A 27388-nucleotide genomic window follows, 5' to 3' on the forward strand; every position below is an offset into this window, starting at 1 on the left:
TCTTCCACCTACCTGGCACTCAGGGGGCTGAGAGGGCAAATCCTGGCTATGGGTATATATTGTGGGAGCCTTTTAGGGTGGGGGGCAGCACCCCTGGATAAAATTAACAAGCCTGTCTGGAGGCAATAATCCCAGCTGAACATCCTCTGTCTCAGGGCAGGGAATGTGGAATGGAGTACAGCAAATGGAATAGCCTGAAGCAGGGGGCATGCAAGGTGCCTTCACCGTGTGAGGGACCAGCACAAGGCAAAGTTTGTTCCCGCAATGCAGGCCCAGCACGGAGCTGGGATGGCCCGTCCGGGCAAGGACAGGGGCATTGCTCGTGCCCCATGGCTGGGCTGGGGCACCTCGAGGTGCCCGGCCAGCCCCCAGGCTGCGAAAGGAACCAAAGTGCTGCCTGGGACACAGGGAGGAGGCCAAGGGGTGTGAATTAGCAGGTCCGTGGTGTGAATGAAGGAGCCCGTGGGGCTTCCACTGGTGAACAGCAAAAAAAATGAGGTGGATGGGCAAGTCTTGGTGAAATGAGGCCACAGGTGCCCACCAGCCGAGCCACGCAGCTCTGCAGGAATTAGGCGGTCCTACATAAACAAGGAGGCGGTGTTATGCAAACGAGGGGCGTGTGTATGCAAACCACGGGGCGCCATGGCGGCCGCCATGGAGGAGGTGAGCACGCGTGGGGCTGCGGGACCCCGGTACCCCCGAGCCCCTGGCCCGGTCCCACGGCCCCGCTCTCCGCAGGACCCCTCGGAGGAGCCGGCGGTGCGGGAGCCGCGGGTGCGGGACACCCCCGAGGACATCTGCTTCGAGGCCACGGCCAACGCCATCGCCCTGCACCCGGAGCGGCCGCTGCTGGCCGCGGGGGACGTGGACGGCGATGTGTACCTGTGAGTGGGGCCGGCGGCGTGGGGAGAGGGCCCGGCCCTGGGCACCGCCCGCGGGCACCAGCGAGCACCCCCTGTGCCGGCAGGTACTCGTACTCCTGCACCGAGGGGGAGAACCGGCAGCTCTGGTCCTCGGGGCATCACCTCAAGTCGTGCCGGGACGTGGCGTTCTCCCAGGACGGGCAGAGTGAGTGCGGGGGGCGTGGGGTGGCACCGGGGGCACGCTGGGGCCGGGGGTACTGACGGGGCTCTCCAGAGCTTTTCACCGTGTCCAAGGATAAGTCCATCCACATCCTGACGGTGGAGGAGGGACGGCTGGAGACGCGCTTCCCCAAGGCGCACGGGTAAGTGCACACAGGCGGCTCATCCCGGACAGAACTGGGATTCTTGGCATTGTCCCCTTCCTGCCCCGCCACACACCCCGGCCCGGGCAGGCAGCGCCCGGAGGGTGTTCCCGGTGATCCGGGAGCCGTTCTCCTGTGGCGTGAGCCGTGACCGTGGGCTCTCTGCAGCTCGGCCCTCAACTGCGTACTGCCCATCGACAACCACGTCTTTGCCACGGGCGACGACGGCGGGGCGGTGAAGGTGTGGGACCTGCGCCGAGGCGATGCCATCCTGGAGGCCCGGCAGCAGGAGGAATACATCAGCGCCATGGCTGTGGATGGCAACGGGAAGATCCTGCTCACTGCCTGGTACCAGGGGGTGCCGGGGTCGGGCTCCCCGTGGCCGCGGGGGGTGCCCTGTGCCATGCTCAGCGTGTCCCTTCCACCTCCCGCAGTGGTGATGGCACCCTGGGCGTCTACAACGTGAAGAGGCGGCGCTTTGAGCTGCTCTCAGAGCCACAGAACGGGGACCTGACGTCCGTCGTGCTGCTCAAGGTTGGCACTGCCCCCTGACACGGGGCAGGATCCCATGACACCTGACCACGATTCTTGTTCTGCCTCTGCCTCACTGGCCTCTGCCGTGCCCAGAGGGGGCGGAAAGTGGCGTGTGGCTCCAGCGAAGGCACCATTTACCTCTTCAACTGGGACGGCTTCGGGGCCGCCAGCGACCGCTTCGCTCTGAGGGCAGAGTCTGTGGACTGCATGGTCCCCATCACAGACAGCATCGTGTGCGTGGGGTCCCTGGACGGTGTCATCAGGTCAGGGAGAGACGGGGTGGGGTGGGGTGGACGTGGGGTGGGATGGAGAGCGGGGATTTGGATGGAGATGGGGTAGGATGGAATGGAGAGGGGGTGGGATGGAGTGGGGAGGGATTGTGGATGGTGGGATTGGATGAGATGGGGACGGGGGTGATACGGAATGGAGAGGGGGTAGGATTGGTTGCAATGGGATGGGGAAGGAGAGTGGGATGGGATGGTGTGGGGTGGGATGAGATGAGATGAGGGGGTGGGATAGGAATGGGAGGAAGGGGAGGTGTTGGATATGGTGGGATGAGGAGGGTTTGGGATGCAATGGGGAGGGATGGGATGGGTGGGATGAGATGGGGAGGAATCGAGAGGTGTGGAATGGATGGGATGAGGAGAGGGTGGGTAGGATGGGATGGGATGAGGAGGTATGGGATGCAATGGGGAAGTGTGGGATGGGATAGAGAGGTGTGGGATGAGATGAGGAGTTGTGGGATGGGATGGGGAGGTGGGGAATAGGATGGGGAGGAATGGGGAGGTGTGGGATGCGATGGGGAGGTGTGGGACGGGCTCAGCCTGGCTCAGCACACGGGCCCAGGGGACAGACGGCCCGTGGTGTCCCACGGCCCGCCCGGCCCTCACCGCCGCGTCCCTGCCCGCGGTGCCAGGGCCGTGAACGTGCTGCCGAACCGCGTGGTGGGCAGCGTGGGGCAGCACCTGGGCGAGCCCATCGAGCAGCTGGCCGTGGCCCCGGACGGGGCCCTCCTGGCCAGCAGCGCCCACGACCAGAAGGTGAAGTTCTGGGACGTGTCCGCGCTGCGGTCGCTGGTGGTCGATGACTATCGCCGCAAGAAGAAGCGGGGCGGGCCGCTGCGGGCCCTCAGCAGCAAGGCGCTGGGCAGTGGGGAGGATTTCTTCGCCGACCTGCGCGACGAGGCCGAGGAGGAGGCGGCGGGGGGAGGCGACAGCGGCGACAGCGACAGCGACAGTGACTGAGCGGAGCCGCCCCCTCAGCGCCACCGCCCCGCCCGCCGGGGGGCGGAGCCCTGCGCGCCCCCTCCGCAGGACTGGCCAATCAGAGCCGCGGGCCCTTGGAGTGCCCGCCCATGGGGCGGGGCCACACGCAGCGGTGCCACTGTAGGTGGGCAGGACGCTGGCGTTCTGATTGGCTGCGAGGGCTGCCACTCAAGTGCGCGGCAGGCGAGATCTTAAAGGGGCAGAACGTATCGGGCGGGATGGGATGGGATGGGGTAGGATAGGATGGGATGGGATGGGATGGGATGGGGTAGGGTAGGATGTGTTGGGATGGGATGGGTGGGGTAGGGTAGGATGTGTTGGGATGGGATGGGATGGGATGGGGTAGGATGTGTTGGGATGGGATGGGATGGGGTAGGGTAGGATGTGTTGGGATGGGATGGGATGTGTTAGGATGGGCTAGGTGTGTTGGGATGGAATGAGATGAGATGTCTTGGGATGGGATGTGTTGTGTTGGGATGAGATGGGTTGGCATAGGTTGTGTTGGGATGGGATGGGTTGGGTTGGGAGGGATGATGTTGCCCTGTGGTGGCCCCCTGGTACCGCAGTGGTTATGGGGGTCAGAGCCCTCATAGGAGGAGCCCAGGGCTGGCCCTGGATGGGAGGACAGGTTTGGGGTGGTGTGGCTGAGGGTCCCGCAGGAGTAGGGTGTCCCTGACATAAGAGAGGCCTGGAGGAAGGTTCTTGGAGAAGGGGGACGTGGTTGGGGTGAAGGGGACTGGGGGGCACATGAAACCTAGTGGGAGGAGTGGGGTCCTTTGTGGATGGGGGGGCTCTGAGATATGGGTGGGACAGGGCTGGGGGACCCTGTAATAGTAACTTGGGGAGGGGGTCACCACTGAGGGTGGGTGAGGCAGGGATGAGGAACATGGCTGAGGGTCCCTAGTGGAGGAGACTTGGGAGGGAAGTGTCATGATTAGATCCCCGCTGGATGCGGGTGGGGCTGGGGGTCCCTGGTAGGGATGCAGCCCTAAGGAGGTGTGTGGGTGATGCTGGGGTTTGCTGGTGTATTGGGGTGCTGGTATGAGTGGGGTAAGGCAGAGCATCTCTCAGGAGGAGTGAAGGGCTGGCATGGGGTCCTGGGGTGCCTGGCCTGGGCAAACAGGTCCATCCCTTCCTGCCCTGCTGTCCCAGCAGGTCAACCAGCCTTTGTTAGTTAATTTAGACTACAGCTCTTACAAATAAACGCAGTGCCTTTCACTTCCCAGTGCGTGTGAGCGTGGTTTGGCTCTGCCCCACCAGGTGAGGGTCCTCCTGTGTCCCAGGAGGGACAGACAGAGCTCCAGGGAGTACAAACAGGCACCTAAGGGTGTGCCAAAGGGCTCTTGAAGGATCCTAGGGATCTCCAAAATGAAGAACTATGGAACTTGGGTGCTCCCAAAGGGACTTGGTGGGTCCAGATGTGTATCATGATGTGTCATGAGCAGGGGTGTGGGGGGAGAGGGAGCCCCAGGAGTGGGACCTGAATGCAGCCAAGGCTGCACCTGGAGCTGGGGGAGCTGTCACTGGAGTTAGTGAAAAATCTCGTTAACTCAAACCTGGCATTAAGAACAGGCATTACTTTATTTTGGCGCTGGAATATGGCCCAGAAATGTGCCCCAGATACACTGGGGATACAGTTCATACCGATTTTTTAGTAAGGAGTTCCGCTGTAATCAGAAAACTGTTACAATTTGTTACTTAAGGCCACCACGAAGCCCCCCACCTTCTCACTTTTGGCAGCCAGAGTCCCACAAACGGCTTGGGCCTCTTGCCTTTTTACCAAGCCTTCAGCACTCCACTAAACGTTGCTCCAATAGACCCCCACCAGGGTGTGACAGACTTGACATGTAGAGACCCCTGGCACAACAAAGGAACCCTCAGGATGGGCGCTGGACACCTCAGAATGGTTCTAGGACCCCCTGGCATAGCTCTGGGACCCCATCCTGGGATGGGGCCCCCCGGGCTGTGGAGCAAGAGCATCCCCCCCATTGTCTCCTGGTTCTCTCACTACCCTCATGCCCTGTCCTGGATCTCACCTGCATTGTGGAGCTGGGCTAGGAATTCAGGAAAGGCTCCAGGGACTTATGTGACCACGGCCTCAAGGGGATTCAGGGGGACTCAGGACGCCTTGGACCCACCCTGTTCCATCCTGCTCTGGGTGATTGGTGGAATCCTGCCCGGAGACCCCCCGGCCTCACTGTTTATGTGGCCCAGGACTGCACTGGTATGGGGGGACCCTCACTGGTTTGGGGGGGCCAGGATGAGCAGCTTGCCAGGCTGTGGAGGTTCCAAATTGCACCCTGTCCCTTTCCCTGCCCTTGCTGGTGCTGGGGAAGAGCACCAAGATGGGCTGGACTGGCAGGGAGCTGAGAATGCAGAAGGGAAAAATGACATGACACAGCTGGTACTTGGTAGAACTCTTTAATCCCAAACAAACAACATGTGGCTGGACCTCATGGTCCTGAGGAATCACTCATGGACAGCCGGGAACCCCACGGCTGCTTCCTCGTAGGTAACAACAAGCAGCCCGCAGGCTCTCCCTTGGGCAGCAGCTCCTCCAGCCTATGGAATGTCCGTGAGCACATGGATAGTCCCTGTGTGGCCTTGTCCTCACCTGAGACTGGTTGCCTCCACCACGCTGGCATCTGACTCTGGCAGCCTCTCCAAGCAGCTGCTGCTTCTCCAGAACACAAACTGGGTTCCTCCACCTCAACACAAACCAACTTAAACGAAGCCAAACTGGGCAGAAAAAACAACATCCCAAAAACAAACCCAAAGCAAAGGGGCCATCCAGGGACAGGGTGGCTGCCACGGACCGGGACAGCAGCCTTGATACTCCAGAGCTGGCTCCCAAAAACAATGCAAGCAAACTGAAAGGAAAGCTGGAACATGGCTGGGAACTTGGCAGGGCTCAGACACCACTGGCAGTGCCGCAGACGGCGGCTCAGGCTCAGTAGCAGCTCAGGCACAGTGGCTATGTCTGCTGGTGCCCTGCAGTGGGGAGAGAAATGTCAGGCTCTGCTCTCACCCCAAACCCTCCTCTTGCATCCTCTGCTTCCAACCAGGAATCCCACATGAAGCTCAGATACAGTGGGGTCCTGCCTAGCAAGGGGTGACAGTATTTCAGCCCTGCCTGTCAGGCTGCATTGCCCCCCCCACACATTCCACACATTCCAGAAGACATTCCAGGACTTTGGGAAAGGTGGGGTGGGGGGTTGGCAGGGACACCATGGGAGGACTCACCAAGGACTCACCTAACTCATGGAGTATGCGCTCTGCCACTGCAGCCTTGGCTTCCTCGTGTGCACTCTGGCCCTGCCCTTGCTTCCGGATCCACGTGAACCCACTGAAGGGCTTGGGGTACCCCGCAATCATCACGTGGTACCAGAAGCACAGCCACCCATCGGGGTTCACCTGGACACACTTGGTCAGTAACACGGGCGTCCCCAGGCGCTGCCTCCAGCACAGGATGTTCAGGTGGTCCAGCGTGCTCTGCACCGCTGGAGATAGGGCCAGTGGCTTGGGCACTGCCAGCCTCTTGCTCTCGTGCAGCTGGCTGGATGGTGGTCTCTGCTGCCACAGCTGCAGCTTCTGCTTCAGGTCATGGTGCAGCCAATCCACTCTCATCCCCAATCCTCTGAGCCTCAGGGTCCCTGTGAGAGACAGGAGATGCTCACCTGCCCTCCAGCATCACCCCATCCTGCCCCTCAGCATCTGGTGCAGTGATCTCCAGGATTTTAGGGGCAGCCTGACTTTGGGGACAAGGTGCACATACATCAAAGCCAAATGTTTCTCAGCTGGGGCACAAACGGAGGTTCCAGTTGGGTGTCTGGGAAAGGCGTCTCAGTGAAATCATGGGATGGAGCTCTGAGGGGTAGGGCAGCTCTATCAGGAGGGTTTAAAAGACACTTGAGAGGTTGGGAGCTCTATCAGGAAGATTTAAGGGACACTGAGAGGTTGGGCAGCTCTATCAGGAAGATTTAAGGGACACTGAGGGGTTGGACAGTTCCATGTGAAGGGTTTAAGGGGCACTGAATGGTAGGGCAGCTCCATTAGGAGGGCTTCATAACTTAGTCAACACTCTGGATGCCCTAGACTGGTAGTGGTGATGTTCCTGCTCTGAGCAGGTAGCTTGCCAAAGACCTCCAGGATCCTACCACCACTAGGACTAGTGGATGCAGGGGATCAACCTCACCAAGAGCAGCTGGCATCCCCCAGGACACAGGGAGAGAGCAGAGGGCATCTCAAGGCTGCACCCACGGCAGAGCCTGGAGGTGGGATCAGCCCTTCCTTAGCAATAGCAGGAAGCCCAGCCCCAGCAGCACCCCACAGCACCACTCACCTTGCGTCAGGATTTTCTTGGCCATGGTAGCAGCCTGGTGCGAGTTGTACTTGAGCACGGCGAGCATGGCCTGTCTCTCACTGGGGCTGGAGTGCAGGGTGATGCTGAGCATGCCCTTGGTGACCCGCCGCAGCGTGGGCTCCAGCTCCCACTGGCTCACCGAGGCGGCCAGGCCGTCCAGCATCAGCTCCCGCTTCTGGATGCTGCGGCACACCAGGATGGCGCAGCCGCAGCGCACCTGGAAGTGGTTGAAGGTGGCGATGGCGACCTGGGCGGTTTGCGGCGTGCAGTACCTGGCGTAGGCGAAGCCCCGGTTGAGCCCGCTGAAGGTCATCATGAGGCGGAACTCGTAGAGCTTCCCCACGCTCTGGAAGAGCGGGATCAGGGTGTCCTCGTACACGTCCGGCGGCAGCTTCCCGATGTACACCTCGGTGTCAGCTGGTGGCGGGTCGCCCATCCAGCCTGCGGGCACACAGCCACGCGGTGCCCTGGTGAGACACGCCGTGCCCCCAGGGCACCAGGGGGCCCAGCTGCCCCCCAACATACCTGGGGGTGGCCCCCCATAGCGCCGCTGCCCATTGATCTGCACCAGCTTGATACCGGTCTCTTTCTCCCAGGCGAGCAGGTTCCTCTTGCTGGTCTGGTAGACACTGTCGGACCATGTCTGAGGAGGGAGGTGATTGTCAGAGCGAAGTACTTCCAACCTCCCAGTTGGGAACATCCCAACCCCATGAAGAGACTGCCACACCCAGTGCCAGGCAACGTGTGGTGGAGCCAATGAGCCCCTCTACTCTCAGGGAACTCTCAAGGAGCCTCCCAACACTGCCCATCCCAACAACTGCTTGGCCCCGTGTCCGAGCCTGCTCCACGTGACTAAGTCCAGCAACTTCATCAGAGCTCAAGGTCACCAGAAGTTCCCTACGGCCTGAAAGGGCTTGGAAAGGCACAACACAGGCAGCAGGTGGTGCTGCAGGAGGGGGCTGGAGCACAGAGCCAAGGTGACCCATCGCATCATAACACCGTCAGACTGAAAAAGAGGAGGTTATAGTGGATATTGGGAAGAAATCCTTCACTGTGAGGGTGGGCAGGCCCTGGCACAGGTTGCCCGCAGAAGCTGAGGCTGCCCCATCCCTGGCCAGGTTGGATGGGGCTTGGAGAAACCTGGGCTAGTGGGAGATGTCCCTGTCTATGGCAGGGGGTGGATGGGATGAGTTTTAAGGTCCCTTCTAACCCAAACCATTCCAGGATTCTGTGCTTCTGTGAGACCCCAGGGAAGCTGGGGCCCCAGAAAGACAACTCTCTTCTACCAGCATCTCCTCAAGCTTCTGACAACATCAGGGAGAGTATGGAGACACCACGCTACAATACTATGATCTGAAAAATAGTCAATAGGCCTTGGCCTTTGACAAATAGCACGTGGATAAGCTCCTTTTGACTTTATCAGAAACACTGTGTGTTCCCAGGAACTGGTGCTATCTAATAAGCACCTGCTTTTTAACAAACAGCCTTGGAAATTTGGAAACATCTTTTTCTTACCTCACTAACAACTTAAGTGCAATAATATTTTTGTTGTCAAAATTTCTTTGAAAGTGACCAACCCTGAATTGGAGCCAGGATGGAAAATTCCTGTGACTAAAACCCATTCTCTGTCAGCCCTACAAACAGTGCTCCAAACTGAGACCCTTTGAGCTCTCCTGGACCACAGGGTTCTACTCTAAACCGTGTGACTCAGTAGCAGGATCTTCCATATTCCTTTTGATCCTTACCCTTTGCCATAATTTTCTCCCCCACCCTCCACATAGATAATTCTGGGGTTATTTTGGTTTGGATTGATTGTGGATTTTTGTTTGCTTTTTCTTGGTGTGCTTTAGTAAGCAGCAGAGACAATGTTGCCAACAAACTGTGTTGTGATGTGGCTTGTACATTAAACCTGTTTTTGCCAATGCATTTGCTGGTGATTGTTTAAGTGACCTTAAAACACTCACCCACAACAAACAGTCAGCAGGATGGCAAGTGACGTCATTGACTACCTATAAAAGCATGGAATTAATCCAAGTTCTAAGTTCTTGGATGAATAACAACAGTTATGGGAACTTTAGGATATTGGAGAAAACATGTCCTTGGACTTTCTGTCACAGCTCACCCACTGTACTCACTGTCATAAAAGGGAAAGCAGTGGGACTGCAACTCAGAACTTGAGGAGACAGTCAAGACTCTAATACTGGAATTAAAACCATCTCAATCACTGGGATCAGCACACCTCTAAAATCCCATTAGAGCAGAATGGCGCTTTTCCAGAGTATGGGACCTCCTGTGACTTGTTTCAAACTGGCCCTGAGAGACCAAAGAGATCTCTTGGGGGATCTCTATTCAGTTTGACTGTATTTAAAGAGACAGAACAGAGATAGTCTGATGGAAAAAAGGACCTTTTTCTGCAGTCCAAGCAGTGAAACAAGCTGAGAAGTTACATCAGGAACAGCCTGTGCAAACCAGAGGACAATTTAATTTGCTGGAATGTATTTTATAAAGGGCTCTGCTCCCCCAGAAGGAGTTGCATAAAAATTTAGCCAGGAAATACAATTCCTACCTAATGGCAGTTGCAGAAGGAATGGAATTAACAGAAGGACCTACTAAAGTTTCTAAATTACAAATGACTATAAATGCACATCCATCAGCATTACATCAACCTGTTAAACCCTCCCCAATTTTGGATACACCTCCCCTCACTGAGGGGATGCCAACAGAAGATATTTGGTTCCCTGATGCCTCAGCAAAAAGGATCAATGGTAAATGACAACACAAGGCTGTTGCATTAAACATCAACACAAACAAACAAGTAACAGAAGAAGGTGAAGGTACAAATAGGAGAGTTAAGAGCAGTTTTTCTAACAGCTCAGAATGGAGCAAAAATAATCTCTGTGGGCTCCAGTTTGGGCTGGTGCCACACAGTAGCTCTGCCAGTGGGAATCACTAAACTCGGGAGTAAATAGATCTCCCATTTGGGGATCTCAAGGCTGGCAATTACTATTAAATATAGCCAGAAAAACACTGTTCAAGATGGGATGGGTTAAAGTCCAACCAAAGATAACAAACTAGCCATAAACTGGAATAAAAAGATGTGTGAATTCACTAAAATCAGGGAGAAAACGACAGAAGACTCCCTAAATCAGGAAAAGGATCAACTGGGAGAATAGTTACATCAGAAATCAGGTCACTCTGGTGAAGAAATTCTTTATTTTGCTACACAGAGCAAAGGTCCCTGAACAGGAGAAGCTGTGGAGCTGTTCTTACAGAATGTCCTCAGTAAAGTACTGAGTAGTGTTAGGTTACCTTGCTGAAGCACCACCCCTACACATCAGGAAAGGGAAAAGTTTTATGGTCTCCATGGTTAAAGGATTCCATGAGACTACTCAGCCCCTCTGCAGGACCCCAATCCATCCTCCTAGGGGGAAAAGGAGTTTCTGGGCTGCTCATGGTCAGAGCACAGCACTGGCACTGGCACCGTGGTTCTCAACTCTACCTACTCCTACCCCATCCAAAGAGATAATGGCTCTCATTTCTCATGTAAACACAGTACACCAAAGGGCCAAGAGTGGAATGAATTCAAGCAAGTAACTCAGTAATTCCACATCCCATATTACCCCCAGACAAAGGGAATCACCGAAAGGGCCAATGGCCTATTGAAAAAGAGCCTTAAGACACACAGGACTGAGAGCACTACAGCAACCAGGTAATTGGGAGCCCTGTGAGCCGAACAGTCTTTCCAAAACCTGCATCTGGTGTTCCACCTTTCATTAAAGGGGAACATCAGACAGCATTACAACCAGGACAGTCTGTTATGGTAAAACTACCCCAAACTGGAATGGTGCCGCTGGCTCAACCTCGTGGCGGCCTTGCCTGGGAAGCTGCTGGCAACAAAACACAGAAATAGTGCCAGGTGGATTTTGCCTTTTTAATAAAGTAGCCTGTCCAGGCAAACCCCACCCAGACTTGCATTATTTTATTTTAAGAAAATGATACTGGGAATGAAGGCAGCACATCTCCACTGAAGATCAAGTTATCCATGGAAGGACTGCTTATTCTTCTCACAGAGGGAATCAACGCCAGGACGAACCAGACTGGACACCTAAATCACCAAGCCTGACCCACTGGATGGAGACTTTCACATTTTTATCTGTACTTAAGCCTGAATGCGTTTCAATGACAATTGCTAATGAAACGAGCCGTAATGGTACACATTTAGGAGCTCCATCTAATAACATGGATTTGGCAGAGGGAAATATAATCATACGTTGAGACACAACCTCCAAACAAAGAAAGGAAAATTTACTTATTCAGTTTCCAATACTGAAACAAAATATGAAAAGGAAGTAGAGTATAATGAATAATGGAAGTGGTATAACGTACCCACAACTGTAAATGGGCTATTATATATTTGCATAATAAAACCCAACTTACATCTCACAATGTTCCTCCAAGACTCCTGGTAAAACTGGACTCTTTCCCAGCAAAACAACAAGTGCTATTGGACCCTCAAAGGAGTGGAATTATCAATGCAGATTAATATCTCAATTAAAATTACCTGCTCATAATTTCTGTCTACATCCTAGGCAGGGACAGCCCCTCACCTCTCCAAAACCATCAAGGAGGGAGGGATGTTGACGTCCCAGCAAACAAAATAAACTCATTAACAAGTGATTCATTAAAATCTTTCCAGCCTTAGGAACTGACCACGGGCCTTACCAGCTACATCACCCCTGAAGGGACGGATTAAAGGAGCACTTGCTTATAATGAATGCCACCGATCGTGGCACTTCTCCATGTCCCAGGAGTTTCATGTTTTCTTGAAGTGCAGAAATCACCTTTGGATGAGGGTGAGAATCTACACTGGGGACATACACGCTGAGAGGGATGAAGGACCAGGCACGCCTGCTTTTCCCCAGAGCCTCGTGCCCCGGCCCTGTGGATCCCGCGCCGGGTCCCCGCACAAGGACCCCCTTGTGTCCGGCCCGGAGGGTGCAGGGGCTGTGGGGAGAAGCCGGACCTGGCTCTCCTCCCGCAGCCCCCGGGGCTAACGGGGCTGTCCCGCACGCCGTGGGGCTGCCGACCTCGGCTGACCCGAGGGAAGGGGCGGGATGCGGCGGCTTTAGAATCGGCAGCGGCGCCGACCAGCCCGGAGTTCCCAGAGGGGATCGGGGGCTCCAGTCCCGCAGGAAGGGTCGCCCCGAGGGGAATTATCAACAGAAGCGAGCCGTGCCCGGCTCGGGGGCTCCGGTACCCGCGGGAACGGTCGGCCCGAGGGTAATTATTAATCCAAGCGAGCCGTGGCCGGCTCGGTGCTCCGGTACCCGCAGGAACGGTCGGCTCGAGGGTAATTATCAATCCAAGCGAGCCGTGGCCGGCTCGAGGCTCCGGTACCCGCGGGTAAAGTCTCCCCGAGGTGAGCGATGCCCGCGCCAGGCTCCTCCCGCCCCGCAGTGCCGGCCCCGCCAGCGCTCACCTTTGACTCCATCGCTGGCTCTTGTCTTGTTGTTCCCGCCGCTTCTCCACACCTTGTGGGGGTCTGGAAGGTCACAGTACCGCCCCCCGCCCCGCTCCACCCCGCACGGCGCTGACTGTCGCCGTCGGGGTCGTGCCAACCGACCCCTCCCTCGCCTTACCTTCACTTTCCTTCCCTTGCCTTTCCCTGGCGTGCCTTGCCTACTTCTTCTGCTTTTTGTACACGAGGCAAGGGAAGGCAAGGAGTTGCTGCCAGAGGTTCAGCAGCACCTCTGAACTGTCACAACGGGAGTCATAAAGGTTGGGAGCGACCTTCACGGTCATAAAGTCCAACCACTGCACCCCAGATAACAAAGTCTCAAAAAAATACTCCAGGTTTGAACGTTTTCACGCTCACAGCTGGGAAGGCATCTTGCCGCTTCTTCCAGTAGCTCCTAAGGAATACCAGTTTTGGACAGTCAGGAACATCCGCTAGGAAGAAATTGTTGGAAAAAATTCCTGATGCACGGGAGAGGGCATTATTCTAAATCTTCACTGCATTACAAAAGAAGGAGTAAAAGCTCAGGCGGAGGAGGTGAGAGACTGAAACGGTAACGATCAATGGCTCCAAACAACCGGCCATCTGTGGAGGTGGCTCTGCCAGCCGGGGTAGTGTCTGCCGAGCCACGGACCTCCCCACCCGCGGCAGTGTCATATTTATGCAGGATATTCACACACGTGTAAGTGTTAATCCCCTTTGATGGGCTGTAAGTGCTTCCGGAGAGGGGCAGTGTAAAGCTCTCCCCCCTAAAGCGGAACGTGTATCAACCCACCGGACTTGGTGTTTCGTGGTCTTCGGTGGATCACTGTGAGCATCACTTCGACAAAAGGACATTGAAATTACAAGTTAGTCTCCTCACTGGATCCACGTGTGGCGAGATCTTTCTACTCTTATCCTTTTTCTTTCTTTTCCTTCTACATTTTCTTGAGTGTTATTTCCATGCTTTTACATTGCTGCATTACTATAGATAATAACCAAAAAATCTAAATCGGTCTAAATCGTTCTAAAGTAAACCTGCCATGTATATATTTATAAACACGGGTCATTCAGAGTCGTTTCACGCTAATCTGACACAAGGGGTTTATTAACAAGAACTTGGGTTACCCTTTTACCTTCAGGGAGAGTGTAGTAGTAGCCTTATTTATTTCATAGAATCATAGAATCATAGATGGATTGGGTTGGAAAAGACCTCTGAGATCATCAAGTTCAACCCTTGGTCCAACTCCAGTCCCTTTACCAGATCATGGCACTCAGTGCCACGGCCAAGCTCAGTTGAAAAACCTCCAGGGATGGGGAATCCACCCCCTCTCTGGGCAGCCCATTCCAATGCCTGAGCACTCTCTCTGCAAAGAATTGTTTTCTGATCTGCAACTTCAATTTCCCCTGGCAGAGCTTGAGTCCATCGTGCCCCCTTGTCCTATTGCTGAGTGCCTGGGAGAAGAGACCAACCCCCACCTGGCCACAACTTCCCTTCAGGCAGTTCCAGACAGTGCTGAGGTCACCTCTGAGCCTCCTCTTCTCCAGGCTAAACACCCCCAGCTCCCTCAGCCTCTCCCCACAGCACTTGTGCTCCAGTCCCTTCTCCAGCCTCGTTGCTCTTCTCTGGCCCCGCTCCAGCCCCTCAATCTCTTTCCTCAACTGAGGGGCCCAGAACTGAACACAACACTCAAGGTGTGGCCTCCCCAAGGCAGAGGCCAGGGGAAGGGTCACTGCCCTGGGCCTGCTGGCCACGCTGGTTTTGATCCAGGCCAGGATCCCATTGGCCTTCTTGGCCACCTGGGCACACTGGTGGCTCCTGTTGAGCTTCCTGTCCCTCAGTCCCCCCAGGTCCCTCTGCCTGGCTGCTCTCCAGCCACTCTGTGCCCAGGCTCGAGGGCTGGTTGTTGTGGCCAAAGTGCAGGACCCGGCAGAGGAATTGAGCCCTGCTGTCCGGGACATCAAAGGACAATTCCAAACCCTTCACAACATTGTCACTTGCTGGGCTATAGTGAATTATTCCATATTGTCCCTTACACAGGCTCTGCCTCTTTTCTGAGGTTATGCAGTGTACAGTCCAGAGCAGCTTTTGTCTTTCTTGCCTTTGCAGGAGAATCTTTACTGAGCAAATAATCAAAGGTCTTGCAGCGAAGAGAGATCAACAGCCTGTGGGATTCACTTTGGAAGGAGGCATAAGGGTGGTGCAGCTCAATGTGATCCCAAAAATCTTCAGACCTCTTTATTATTCCTGCTTTTCTTCAGAGAAAATCATGAAGAAACAGCACCATAGGATCTTGAGGGTCCAGGTAATGACCAATGTCTCAGAACTATGGGAAGAGGAAAAAAATTAATACTATAAACGTTGGAGTACTGACACACACAAAAAATCATACCAAAGACATGTAAATTGAATACAGAATTATAATAAAAAGGTTTAAAAGTTTTGTCCTTTCTCTTTAGGAAGAAAAAAAATGGCTTATCCAGCCCGTCTGCCTCAAGTTGTCCTTTATATTCCTAAGGATAAACTGTGTAGCTGCACCACCATCTTGGTAACAATTGAAGAGCAAGTGAAAATGGAAATCAATGATTCACATTGCAAGTGAAAAAAGTCACTAATTACCCAAATTCCTACGAAGAAACACTTGCTACTATAGACTCTGCTCAGCCAAACGCCTTCAAATGGAACTAAGTAGCAATGTGCCTATTTGTACACTCCTGCTTTTAGGTGGAATTAGGCTTTTGAGTGTCTCGAGTAGTAGAGAATGGATTATTTCAAGAAATTAGTAATTCACACCAGTCTGAAATGTATCTCAGCAAGCCAAAGCGTTGCCACTAGATGGCAAAATGAGACTGAATCTTCTCCCCAAAGTAATTTCAAACTTTATTTGCTGGATGGAGATAGAAGTACAGTAATATATTATTATCAATTTTAATCCTCTGGTATTTATTTGGAAAACAGTAACAATTGCAGGTATTCTACCACATAAAAGGGATTTTTCCATTTTCCATTTATACATTTTAAAGCATTTTTGGAGTCTTGCAACGTTCATTATTTCCCCCATCTTATTGTAATTAAAGGGGGTTCCTCTTTTTCCTCATGCTCACCCTGATTATCTAAAGGTTTATAACCTTCTCCATAGAAATTTCCAGTTCATATCTTTTGATACCAAACCAGATTTTTTCCCTTCTCAAACCACCTGAAACCATAATTTGGTTAAGTGGATGTGTTTGGTGTTCATTGATGACATGCAATAGGTTGTGCAGAGAACGAGTTCCCCTCTGGACTGACCCCTGAGTTTGTACCCAGGTGCCTGTTCAGGTGAGGCTGAATTGTCAGAACTGAGCCCGGGCACCCTGGGCCTGCCATAAGCACTGCCTAAGGCTCTTATTCTGACACACAGTTACACAAAGATGCAAATAAAGTGAACTGAGAAGGAGTTTTTCAGCTGATGCTCTATTTGGACAACAGCTGGCCCTGGGCTTTTTTATTCTAAAGGAAAAATATTAATTCGGATATCAGCATTATAGAGCTCCCCCAATTGATTAAGTTACTAAATGAGGCAGAATATTTTCAAGACAAAGAGCTGGCTGACTCTATCACAAAACTACTTATTTGTTATTTTTCTTTTGGAGGGTCAAAACACAACCCATCCAACAGCTCCAGAAGCCAAGCACAGCCCAGTGGTACCCAGATGTCCTAGTTCAGCAGGAGGGACCAGCTAACCCTGTGTGTGGGGTGATCAAAGCTGTGTATTCTACCCCCTCTATTCATTCCCCAAGGTCAATGGGCCATTAGCAGCAGCTGCCCAGGGAGCCATTATCACCTTCACACCCAGCCTGAGGGGGGCGGAGCTGCCCATGGGCCATCAACAGCTCAACACCCCCTGGCTCCCAGAGTTAATCACCCATTGTGTGAGTCCCCGCCCAGGGGGAGGGACTGAGAGCTCTCTGAGGGTACATAAGGGGTGGGTAAGACCTCGGGAACCTCTCGTCGGATCCAGAGCAGCAGCAGGACCTTGACAGGAGGAGATCCCTGCTCTCGCCCAGACCACAGCCCTCGCCTGCACCAACAGGTTTTTCATTTCCTTTTGCTCTGGACTTGGGGGAACCACAGGGGGCTCAGCACAAGGGCAAACAAACCCCCTTGGGTTTGTGCCCCAGGACACTGGGTTATACTGCTGGGGTTTTGTGAGTTGAAAGCAATTTCCCTTGTGTGTCAGTGTTGTTATTGTAATATTATTATTAAATTTTAGGTCTGACTTATAATCTCTCTCGTGGTGAGTTCATTTCCCCTGCTGGTTCACCTTTAAACCAGCACACCAGATAACACACATGAGCACAGACAGATGGGCTTGTGTGACCCATCAGGGCGTCTTGGACCGGCCCTTCAGTTGTTATTCATCAGTAGGGGGGAGGTGGAAGGATCAAGACATTTGACAAAATCAATTCTGTATCACACAAAGTTGAGTTGTGTGTTTGTTGCACAGGAATTCAGGAATGAACATAATGGTTTCAGGTTTTGCCCATATAAAAGGTGTTTACCTTATTCCCATTTCTAATCGTGCCTTTAAACTAAATCCTCACGTGCTCAAGGTCTCATTAGTAAATTAATAAATTCTGACGAGCTGCTTTGTCTGGCTCTCCTCTCATTCACACACTGAAAACATGCAATGTCCAGAATGGCACTTTTTTCATACTTTCAATGTAATAGTCTACCATGTTTTGTTAATTCCAAAATTAAGCCTCTCTCCTGATCTTTGATAACTTAAAAAATGTGTTCTGAATCAATGTGCTTCTAGAGACACCTTAGAGATAGTTTAGAGGATCAGCTCCCTGTATGGAGGGCTGCAAGAATTTTGCAGTTTGTCTCTCCCAGTGTGAGATGTTTTTAACCTCCAGAGCTTCACACTCCAATGTGGTGAGCAGAAATGTCCAAGAGAGCAGGGCTTGGGGAAGGAAATCTGCTCAGAGACTCTCAGGTCAGTGACAATCTGTGGCCTCCTCGAGCAAAACCAAACAAACCCCAACAAAACAAACCGTGGGAAAGACACATAATTATAATAAAGAGCTGGTCTGTTTCTCCCCAGACTTGGTGTCTTATATCTGGTTCCCACAAACATCCAAGAGCTCAAAGGCTTTATTGAAGCTGGAGAACTTAAAGAGTAAAAGTGATATGGAATGAGAAACAAGTGGGGGTTCTGCAGAACAGTTAAAACCAGGCAGTTGTAGGAAATTTTCATATCAGCCAGCCCAGACACTTCAGTGCCTGTTCTCACATTTCTTTCATTTGCTACATTTAAGTCACTTATAACAAAACTACCTGAAACTAATGTCTGAATACCACAATGTGCTATACTACACAGGGGAGACCAGTCAAACAGGAAGGAGCACTGAAAAAATGCTCAACTTTCTCTGGAAAACAGGATTTTAATTCTGAAAGTTTAAACCTTAAGTAGGTCGTGGCCCATCAGCCAGAACAGAGCAGAAAAAAACAAACGAAAATAAATCAAAATAAACAAAAAAACCCCTGCAAACAAACAAAGATATTTAAAAAAAAAAAGAAAAAAGTGCTCAGTTACCACAGTTTATTTTCTCCAAGCAGTTCTGGCACAGTTGTTCTCACTAGATTCAAGCTCACCTCTGTCTCCTCTGTCTTGTAAAAAGTTATTCATATCCTTTGGGTAATAAACCATCTAAAGTATGAATATAAAATATTTCTTTATAGTTCTTTCATAGGGTGCTAACAAAAAATAAACAATATTGAGGATTAATTCACCTTGAGATCCACATGCATGTGTATGATTTAAAATACATGCAAAATCCTTCTTTATGAGGAAAAATATATTAAGAGTAGTCTGTATTTTGAGTACAAGGTGACACTGCAAATTTGGACAGCATGGGATGTTCAAGAATTCTTACTAACTCTGAGCCAGTCACAGAGAGGAACATAAATATTGAAAACTAAACTAACATTAAAAACAAAACTCTCCCCCAGACGATGTTGGTCACCAGCAGCTTTTTTTCCTCTGAGACATCTATTTTCTAGTCTGTGAAATTCACTCTCGAAACATTTCAGGACTGACAAAGCCTTTACCCATGAAGGTCTGAAACGAGCACAGTGTCAAAAGCTGTTGAAGCTTTTTTTTTTCTTTTTCTCAGCACTGCAAAATCACAAGTGTTTTTCTTATTGATCAGTAAGGTGCTGAAATATTTAGAGAACTGGAAACGTCTTACTGGGACCAGAATGCAGCTCTGAGTTTGTGCGTGGGCAGGATGCTCTGCAACTGCAGCATTCGTTCCACAGACCTTCTTGTGATGGGTAGAGTGGCCAAAATCCCATGTTGTCAACCGGTTTGCAGTGTAAACTCTGCAAGTTCTATAGAGGTGGCTTTGTTTGGGTTAGAAAAAGTGCCTGTGTGAATAATAAGAGGCCACTTACAATCTGAATGGCAGAGCCAATGAGCTGTTTATGGGTGTCTGTAGTTCTTTTGGTGTAAACAACAAAATGGGCTGAGTTAAAACAAGCACACAATCAACCAGTTTGAAAAGGGCCTCTGAGATCATTAAATCCAACTGATGCCAAAGGGGTTTTTGTTCTGATTTTCACATTTTGTAGATTTTTAGAGGGTTAATATTTGTAACAGTTTAATGCCTTTCTATCACTATCCCTGTCCCAGAACAGGGAGCTCAAATTCCTTTAGTTAATTAATCTTGGTTAGACTCCTTTCCAAGGTAGAGCTGAAGGATATCAGAAGGCCCACAGAATGAAACATAAACACAGGTCAGAGTGACCCAAAAGCCAGAACTGGATGAACTCCAAGAGACCTTTGTGTGCCCGAGGAAGAGGAGCTGATGAAGACAGAGGGTCTTGACGACCCCAGACCCAATTCCAGGGGTTGGACCAGGGGTGGGACTGGGGCTGGACTGAGAAATGTGTAAAGCAATGATTGGAGGGATCTTATAAAAGCCATAGAAACTAGAACTGGGACACATGGATGTCATCCTGTATTCCTGTGGGCTGTAGGCCTGGGATATTAAAGGACCTTTACTTTTTATCTTACCCTACACTAACGTGGCTCGAAGTCCTTTTTTGGGGGAGAGGGTCATTCACGGCATCACAACCTTTGAGCCAAGACCACTTTGTCTACCAGCCCATGGCACTCAGTGCCACAGCCAGTCTCAAACACCTCAGGGATGGTGACTCCACCACCTCCCTGGGCAGCCCATTCCAATGGCCAGTCACTCTCTCTGTAAAGATCTTCTTCCCAATGTCCAACCCACAAATCATCATATCTTTAGCTTTCAGGAGAGTTGGGTAGACTTAAGCTACTGCTGTTTGAGAAACTTTGATGAAATAAAACCCATTCCTGTTCAGTTGTCTTTGCTGAAAAAGAACAGTTTGGGTTTTTGAGTCGTTTGAATAAATGTGCACCAAACCCCCACCAAAAGCAGAAAGAAGGCAAAGGAAATGGGAAGCCTGCTATGGGAGAATTGCATGGGAATGTCTTGGGCTTCGGCTCCATAGTCTCACACCCAAACCAGGCCATCCTTTCCAGCAGTGCTTTTGGCCCCTTCTGTGTCACAGCACAGCTGAGACTGGGAGTTTATGAACTGAGCTGCTGAACTGCACTGACTAGTCCAAATTCTGGGCAGGACAGGCCAGGACAGTTCCTCAAGTCCACAGTTCCTCCTTCTCACGCTTCAGCAGCTTTTCTTGTTAGCACAGCCTCTCACAGCTCACCAGCACCACTGATTGCTATCACCCCAATCACCCAGTTTGCCTCCTTTTTCCTTCCCTCATCTCCAGCTTCCCTTTCTCACACTAAGCAAGGGGTTTTTTCAGCCTTTCCTCCGTAAACATCTTTGCTGAGGCTTGACAGGGGTTCTCTGAATTTGTTTGCAGCATCTTTCGGCCAACTAGACACATTAAACCACTTGTGACCCCAACAGAGCAGAATGAATCATATACCTGAGAAACCAGCACTCTTGTTACAACACCTCTAACTACTTTATTTTTTACAGCACCTTAATAGATATTTGATTCTCTCTGATTTCTGAATAGAGTCCAGTTGGGCTCTGTGGGCTGTATTTTAGGATTCCAGGCATTTTGGGATTGCCTAAACTCTGTCTTGCCACCTGCTCAAAGTAACACAATTCACTAGCAATGGAAAATACACTTTTACAAGTCTGCACATTTGTATTTTTTATTTTATTTTTCATCCAGGAAAGTCTTAGCTGAGAGTTGAGTTCAGAAACAGTACACAATTTTAATTCTTTTCTCATTGAAACATCACAACTAGAACCCAAGTATCGAATTTGTGCAGTGACAGCAGTTCCACCCATCCCTGTTCCTGTGATTCAGCCACGAGATGGGGAGGAAGCCTCAGAGTTCCATTCCTACAAATTGCTTTTTCTAATTGGCAAAGACTCTGTTTTGGCACAGATATTGCAAAGTCAAAGTTAACACCTGACTACAAGAATTGAGGCAATAATGAATAAGGACATTGAGGAGCAGAGAGTGTGGCTCAGCAATTATTGTAGAAAACAAGGAATGTATAAAAACACTGTGATGTTTAAAGGATATAAAAATGAAAGAATTTTTAACATGTGTTATTGTTATGGCCCCAACCTGAAGGTTGGGGTGACCCACATTGTTGTTTGTTAATAGATCTTTGGGTCAGATTTTTAGTGAAATGACACTGATTGACCAATGTTTATATAGAGAGAAAGAGAGGGAGAGAGAGGGAGGCAGAGGAGAGAGGGAGGGAGAGGAGAGAGGGAAGGAGAGGGAGGCAGAGGGAGGGAGGGAGAGGGAGGGAGAGGAGAGAGGGAGGGAGAGGAGAGAGGCAGAGGACAGAGGGAGGGAGAGGAAGGGAGAGGGAGAGAGAGGGAGGGAGAGGAGAGAGGGAGGCAGAGGAGAGAGGAAGGGAGAGGAAGGGAGAGGGAGAGAGGGAGAGGGAGGGAGAGGAGAGAGGGAGGGAGAGGGAGAAAGAGAGAAGAGAAGGAGAGAAGAGAAGGAGAGAAGAAGGAGAGAGAAGGAGAGAGGAGAGGAGAGAGAAAGAGAGAGAGAGAAAGAAAGAGAGAGAGAAAGAGAAAGAGAGAGAAAGAGAGAAAAAGAGAAAGAGAAAGAGAGAGGGAAAGAGAGAGAGAGAGAAAAGAAAGAAAAGAAAGACAATATATAGAAATATAGATATGACAGATATCTTTTAGAACTATTTGGTAGCAATGAGAAGGAGATATGTAGCCATTTTGGATGTTATCTATAGAAATGAAACAATGTAAAATTATAAATATATCACTTAAGAAACTGTATAAGGAAAAGAAAGAAAGATTAAGAGCAGATGGTGGAGAGGGAAGATCTCACCACCAGTGACGTGCTTCCAGAGATGAGACTTGATTGTTGCCATTTCGATGTTAATTGGTCGAAGTGATGGTCTCATCTTGCTCCATCAGGGGAGGGGAAAGCCCCTGGAACACAGAGTTCTGTGAGTTAATGTATGTGGAACACCCAGGTACCTCCCCTGGTGAAGAGTCCTCTGGTAGAAAGGCCCCAGAAATGAGTCTGGTGGTGCCTTGGGGGTCTTTGATGGTTTAGGATCCTTCCTAAGACACCACACCTGCCTTTCACACCAGCGTGGCTGAGTCAGTTGTGCCCCGCCTGAAGGCATGAAAACCTTCAGCCCTGAATGTCCCAGCGTGTCCCCTGTGGAAGAGTTTTACACCTAATTCAGTTGTGTAAGTGAGGACATTGCCCTGATTATCTCACCTTTGTGGATCTGCTTCCCTTATCTCCACATCTTCCCTCCCTGGCTCAAAACCTGGTTTGTTGCCCCACAAAGGTTGGTTTCTGTGCCCACCCTCTGGCAGTGGGTGCTCCCCCCCTGCCTCAGGGCTGTTCTCAGGCAGATCAGAGGTTTGCCACCAATTTCTCCTCCTGCCCTTTGGCTGAGGGGAGCAAACCTGGCCTCAGCAAAGCTCCAGCCCACAGTTGGAGTCACTGAAGTTGACAATTCAGTCCCTCACAGTCAGAGCTGGGGAGTTTGCCCTGGGATGTTAAAGGAGGAACTGTAGGCTGTCAGTGGTAAGTATTCCCCGGATAAAAGGAAGAATCTACCCAAGTCTTTTAAAAACAAAATTGGGCAGGGCTGAAGAAAACCATGTCATAAAGATCCACTTTGCTTTGAGACTGAGGTGAACATGCAGACTAAGTTCTTACGGGGTTTGAACTTTTTGGTTTGGCTGTAAGGAAGTGGACACATAACCTGAGTTATTCTCGAAAAATAAACCATTCCGTGAGCTGTTCAAAGTCAGCCCTTGACTCCACTTGAAACTGGGACAGAACAACACCAGAAAGAGGTGAGAGAAAATGGGCAGCATTGCTGCTCTTTGAAGGCAGCAGAGTGTGTGCAGTGTGAATTTCCCCCTGTGTGGCCTGAAATGGTTTGCCTCTCACATTTTCAAACATCAGTCATCAGACCAGCACTGCATCGAAAGAACTGTGCCATCGGCAGCTGTTATTGGAGAGACCCCCAAATACCCCCTGAGACCCCCGGGGACTCCCTGAGACCCCCCTGAGACCCCCAAATACCCCACAAGACCCCCTGAGAACCCCCTGAGACCCCCAAACACCCCCTGAGAACCCCCTGAGACCCCCAAATACCCCCTGAGACCCCCCTGGGACCCCCAAATACCCCCCGAGACCCCCCTGAGACCCCCAAATACCCCCCGAGACCCCCCAAATACCCCCTGAGATGCCCCAAGACCCCGGGACCCCCAAATACCACCTGAGACCCCCCTGAGACCCCCAAACAGCCCCCGAGACCCCCAAATACCCCCTGACACCCCCAAATACCCCCGAGACCCCCCTGAGACCCCCAAATACCTCCTGAGACCTCCCTGAGACCCCCAAATACCCCCTGAGACCCCCAAATACCCCCTGAGACCCCCCTGAGATCCCCAAATACCTCCTGAGACCTCCCTGAGACCCCCAAATACCCCCTGAGACCCCCATGAGATCCCCAAATACGCCCAGAGACCCCCCTGAGACCCTCCTGAGACCCCTCTGAGACCCCCCAAATAACCCCTGAGACCCCCAAATACCACCTGAGACCCCCCTGAGACCCCAAATACCCCCCAAGACCCCCCTGAGACCCCCCCAAATACCTCCCATTAGAGGTTGTGTCACTGCGGGCTATAAAATGTCTTTAAAACACCTAGTTCTTTAAAAAGAGGAAAAAAGTCTCAGTGGAAAGGCATGCACCTGAGAGGAGCTGTGATGTCAGTGTTTCTCAGCATTTGAAAATCTAAGAGCTTCAAATGCACCTGATGAGACTGGAAGCTGAAGTGCACAGCAAATTACATTATGGAACAGGTGGCTTGTGCTGCCCCTTCACTGTGTGTTCATTTCTTGCAATATAAGATTGAACTCCTTCGACTCAAAGCATGTGGTCATTCCCAGTGGGCAGTTGGGATTTTCACCTCTGAAATGTGCCCAGTTATCAGCCAAATTTCTGCATGTGGCCTGTCAAAGGTGACGTTCTGCCCCAGGACCTCTCAGTGGCCCTGTGTGTTGGCTGGAGCTCATTTCATTGCCCCAGTGCTCAAGTCCACTTGTCTTCCTCCAGAGAAGTCAGACGTGGTGGCTTCCCAGACATCCTGCCTTACACTCCTGCCAAATCTGACAGGAGATTCTGGCACAAGGGTGGACATTCAACTCTGCCTCTCTTGATGTCTGTTCTCAGGGACCAGCAGTGTTGAAATTGCCTCTGCAAGCACATGGGGTGACAGGACCACCTGGGAGGATGTGCCAATTCTGGAGGTAACAACTCTGAAGAGAGAGAGTGGAATAATAAAGAAGTGGGAAGAATGAACAGAGGAGCAAATAAAAGCAGGAGAAAAGAGCATCCTGGTTGGGACTGGGGGTTGTGATCCATGTGTGGTGAGCTGGCTGGCAATCATTTTCCATTGACATGTTTAAATACACACAGAGGCTGGAAATGCAGTTTGAAATGGTTACACTGATCCAGGAGCATCTCTGAAAACTCACATGCAGACAATACAAAGTGGTCTTTCCTCAGCAAGCCTCGCTCAGCCACCACATCTGACATGTTTATGACACCACTAAAGGAGTTCTAGACAAAGACAAAGCTCAAGTGCACATTCAGCTGGGCTTTACAAGCTGCATGGAGTATGTGGGGAGCTGTAATGTACTCACAGGGCATAAAGCGAGTCCAGAGAAGAGCAACGAGGCTGGAGAAGGGACTGGAGCACAAGTGCTGTGGGGAGAGGCTGAGGGAGCTGGGGGTGTTCAGCCTGGAGAAGAGGAGGCTCAGAGGTGACCTCAGCACTGTCTGGAACTGCCTGAAGGGAAGTTCTGGCCAGGTGGGGGTTGGTCTCTTCTCCCAGGCACTCAGCAATAGGACAAGGGGGCACGATGGGCTCAAGCTCTGCCAGGGGAAATTGAAGTTGGAGAGCAGAAAGAAATTCTTTGCAGAGAGAGTGCTCAGGCATTGGAATGGGCTGCCCAGAGAGGGGGTGGATTCCCCATCCCTGGAGGTTTTTCAACTGAGCTTGGCTGTGGCACTGAGTGCCATGATCTGGTAAAGGGACTGGAGTTGGACCAAGGGTTGGACTTGATGATCTCAGAGGTCTTTTCCAACCCAGTCGATTCTGTGATTCTATGAAAGAGGGTCCAAGCAAACAATAATGAGGCCAAACCTGTGCTGGAATTTCTGTGTTAGCTGCTCTCTAGGCTGGGGCATTGACTTTTAACAGTGGCTGCTTTTCTCCTTGCTCAGCATCAGAACAAATGATGCTGTAATTCTTCTGTAACATCACCAGAATAATTTTTGACCGGGCTTATTAGTTTAATATTAGTGCAAATAAGGAATAACACAATTGAAATTAGATCTGCTACACTGGATTTGGGATAGAGATCAGATTGGAGGCTAATGAAACACTGTATTAGAACAAAGAAATTACAGCACAGGCTCCTTCCTGGCTGTGCTGTAAGAACCTTGTTTCCCAGTGAAATGCAGGGGCTGTGATGGGATGTCTGAGAGGCAGTTCTGTAACCTCCCCTTTACCTCTGCTGCCAGTGCACCAGGAGAGCAACTTCTCCTTTCAGGATTCTTTGACATAAGTTCAGTTAGTCCTGTTTCATCCTCAAACTGGGAGGTGTTGGTGTTTCAGTGATACTGTCAGGACACGCCTCAGATGATTCATAGCAGAAAACACTGCTATGTAATGTATTTGATAAATGCTACACTGCTTGGAGCAGCTGTGACAGGAGTTTGGTTTCAGGGGATTTCAAATACCATGCTGCCATCATTTACCAAAATTTCTCCAGAAAAAAGGAAACTGCTTGAAATCAGCTTGTGGATTTCTAACAGGAGACTCTTACATTCGATACTATGAATACTTGCAGGTATGATCTCAAATACCTGCACCCACATGCAACACACCTGCAGGTTACAGACCCAAAGTTAGGTCTTCAGTGGTTGGAAACAAGAGTGATGCACTTTGTTTCTCATTAGAAAGAAGGGACACTTTCCTTTCCAGTGCTTCAGAGTCAGGCACCTGTTCTGACTAACACAGAGTGGTCACAAGTTGCCCCATTTGTGCAATCAGTGGAGGTGTGAGGTGTGACCCCAGGCATTCCTGCCATCCCAAGGGAAAAGGGGAGAAGGGACATGCTGGCTCTTGTATTAAAAATGAGACTCATTGGAATGACTCAGTGTAATCTCACCAGGGGAACCAGCTGATAGGAAAGTGCCTGAATAGGCTGTACACGACAGATGAAAGTCTCTCATGTGCCTGTGGTGACATGATGGTTTTGTGAATTCTCTTTCAGACAAAGAAATCCTCATAAGAGGTAGATGAAAACAATGGCAGTGTAATAATTTTGCATCTAATCTTATCCATTTCTTGGTTTCATTGAGTGATTTCCTATTTGAAGGAATGCCAAGCTGTAATTTCATTGCTAATTTGTGGATCCTCCTTATGGACAGCTCCAACAATACCTTTTTATTGCAGTACAAGTCAAAGAAAGATGCTGGACACTTCAGGCAGTGAGGTAAATAGAAACACAGACTATTCTGAGTTGAAGGACCCACAAGGATCATCGAGTCCAACTCTTCAGTCAATGGCCCACACAGGGGATTGAACCCATGACCTTGGCATTGTTACAGCCAAGTTTTAACCAACTGAGCTGATCTCAGGGTCACTTGAATGAATGTTTTCTTTGGAGGGAGGCTCACCTGGGCTAGACTTGCATGGAAGAGTAACCCAGGTCTGTGCAGATAATACGGCAATATTTATATTCTGTGCATAGTCTGTGAACACATAAACATTTATGTATGCAATTGCAAGCAAATGGGGTCCACAGGAGCTTACTTATATGTGGCAGGCAGAACGTTTTGAGTCTCTGCTGTGCTTCCTTGTTTACTTATTTATATTCAGAGAAAGGAAGTGGTGAGGCTGACTGGCTGCAACTTTTCTGAGAAGAG

General features: G+C 50.9%; 2 protein-coding genes across 2 annotated transcripts; one reads left to right on the forward strand and one right to left on the reverse strand.

The window, feature by feature from the left end:
* The first annotated feature begins 620 nt into the window (after positions 1 to 620).
* On the forward strand, positions 621 to 3234 carry WDR55 (WD repeat domain 55). The gene is made up of 8 exons (XM_071570162.1): positions 621 to 663; positions 739 to 884; positions 968 to 1068; positions 1138 to 1225; positions 1394 to 1573; positions 1660 to 1759; positions 1853 to 2022; positions 2676 to 3234. The coding sequence occupies exons 1-8, from the start codon at positions 643 to 645 to the stop codon at positions 3001 to 3003; spliced, it is 1134 nt and encodes a 377-aa protein (XP_071426263.1). The 5' UTR covers positions 621 to 642; the 3' UTR covers positions 3004 to 3234.
* Positions 3018 to 12878, reverse strand: DND1 (DND microRNA-mediated repression inhibitor 1). The gene is given in 6 exon segments (XM_071570588.1): positions 3018 to 3214; positions 6253 to 6274; positions 6277 to 6677; positions 7367 to 7828; positions 7913 to 8153; positions 12690 to 12878. Coding segments are annotated over 6 exon segments (1512 nt in total).
* Between the last annotated feature and the right edge of the window lie 14510 nt (positions 12879 to 27388).

This window comes from Pithys albifrons, chromosome 15 (assembly GCF_047495875.1).
Source record: "Pithys albifrons albifrons isolate INPA30051 chromosome 15, PitAlb_v1, whole genome shotgun sequence".
NCBI classification, from domain to species: domain Eukaryota; kingdom Metazoa; phylum Chordata; class Aves; order Passeriformes; family Thamnophilidae; genus Pithys; species Pithys albifrons.

What these genes read in the sequence shown, in the direction of transcription:
- WDR55 (XM_071570162.1), top strand. Translation starts at nt 643, where the DNA reads ATGGCGGCCGCCATGGAGGAG. An exon ending in CGTCCGTCGTGCTGCTCAAG is followed by an intron (nt 1,760 to 1,852) that starts GTTGGCACTGCC and finishes TGCCGTGCCCAG; the next exon opens with AGGGGGCGGAAAGTGGCGTG. An exon ending in TCCCTGGACGGTGTCATCAG is followed by an intron (nt 2,023 to 2,675) that starts GTCAGGGAGAGA and finishes CCGCGGTGCCAG; the next exon opens with GGCCGTGAACGTGCTGCCGA.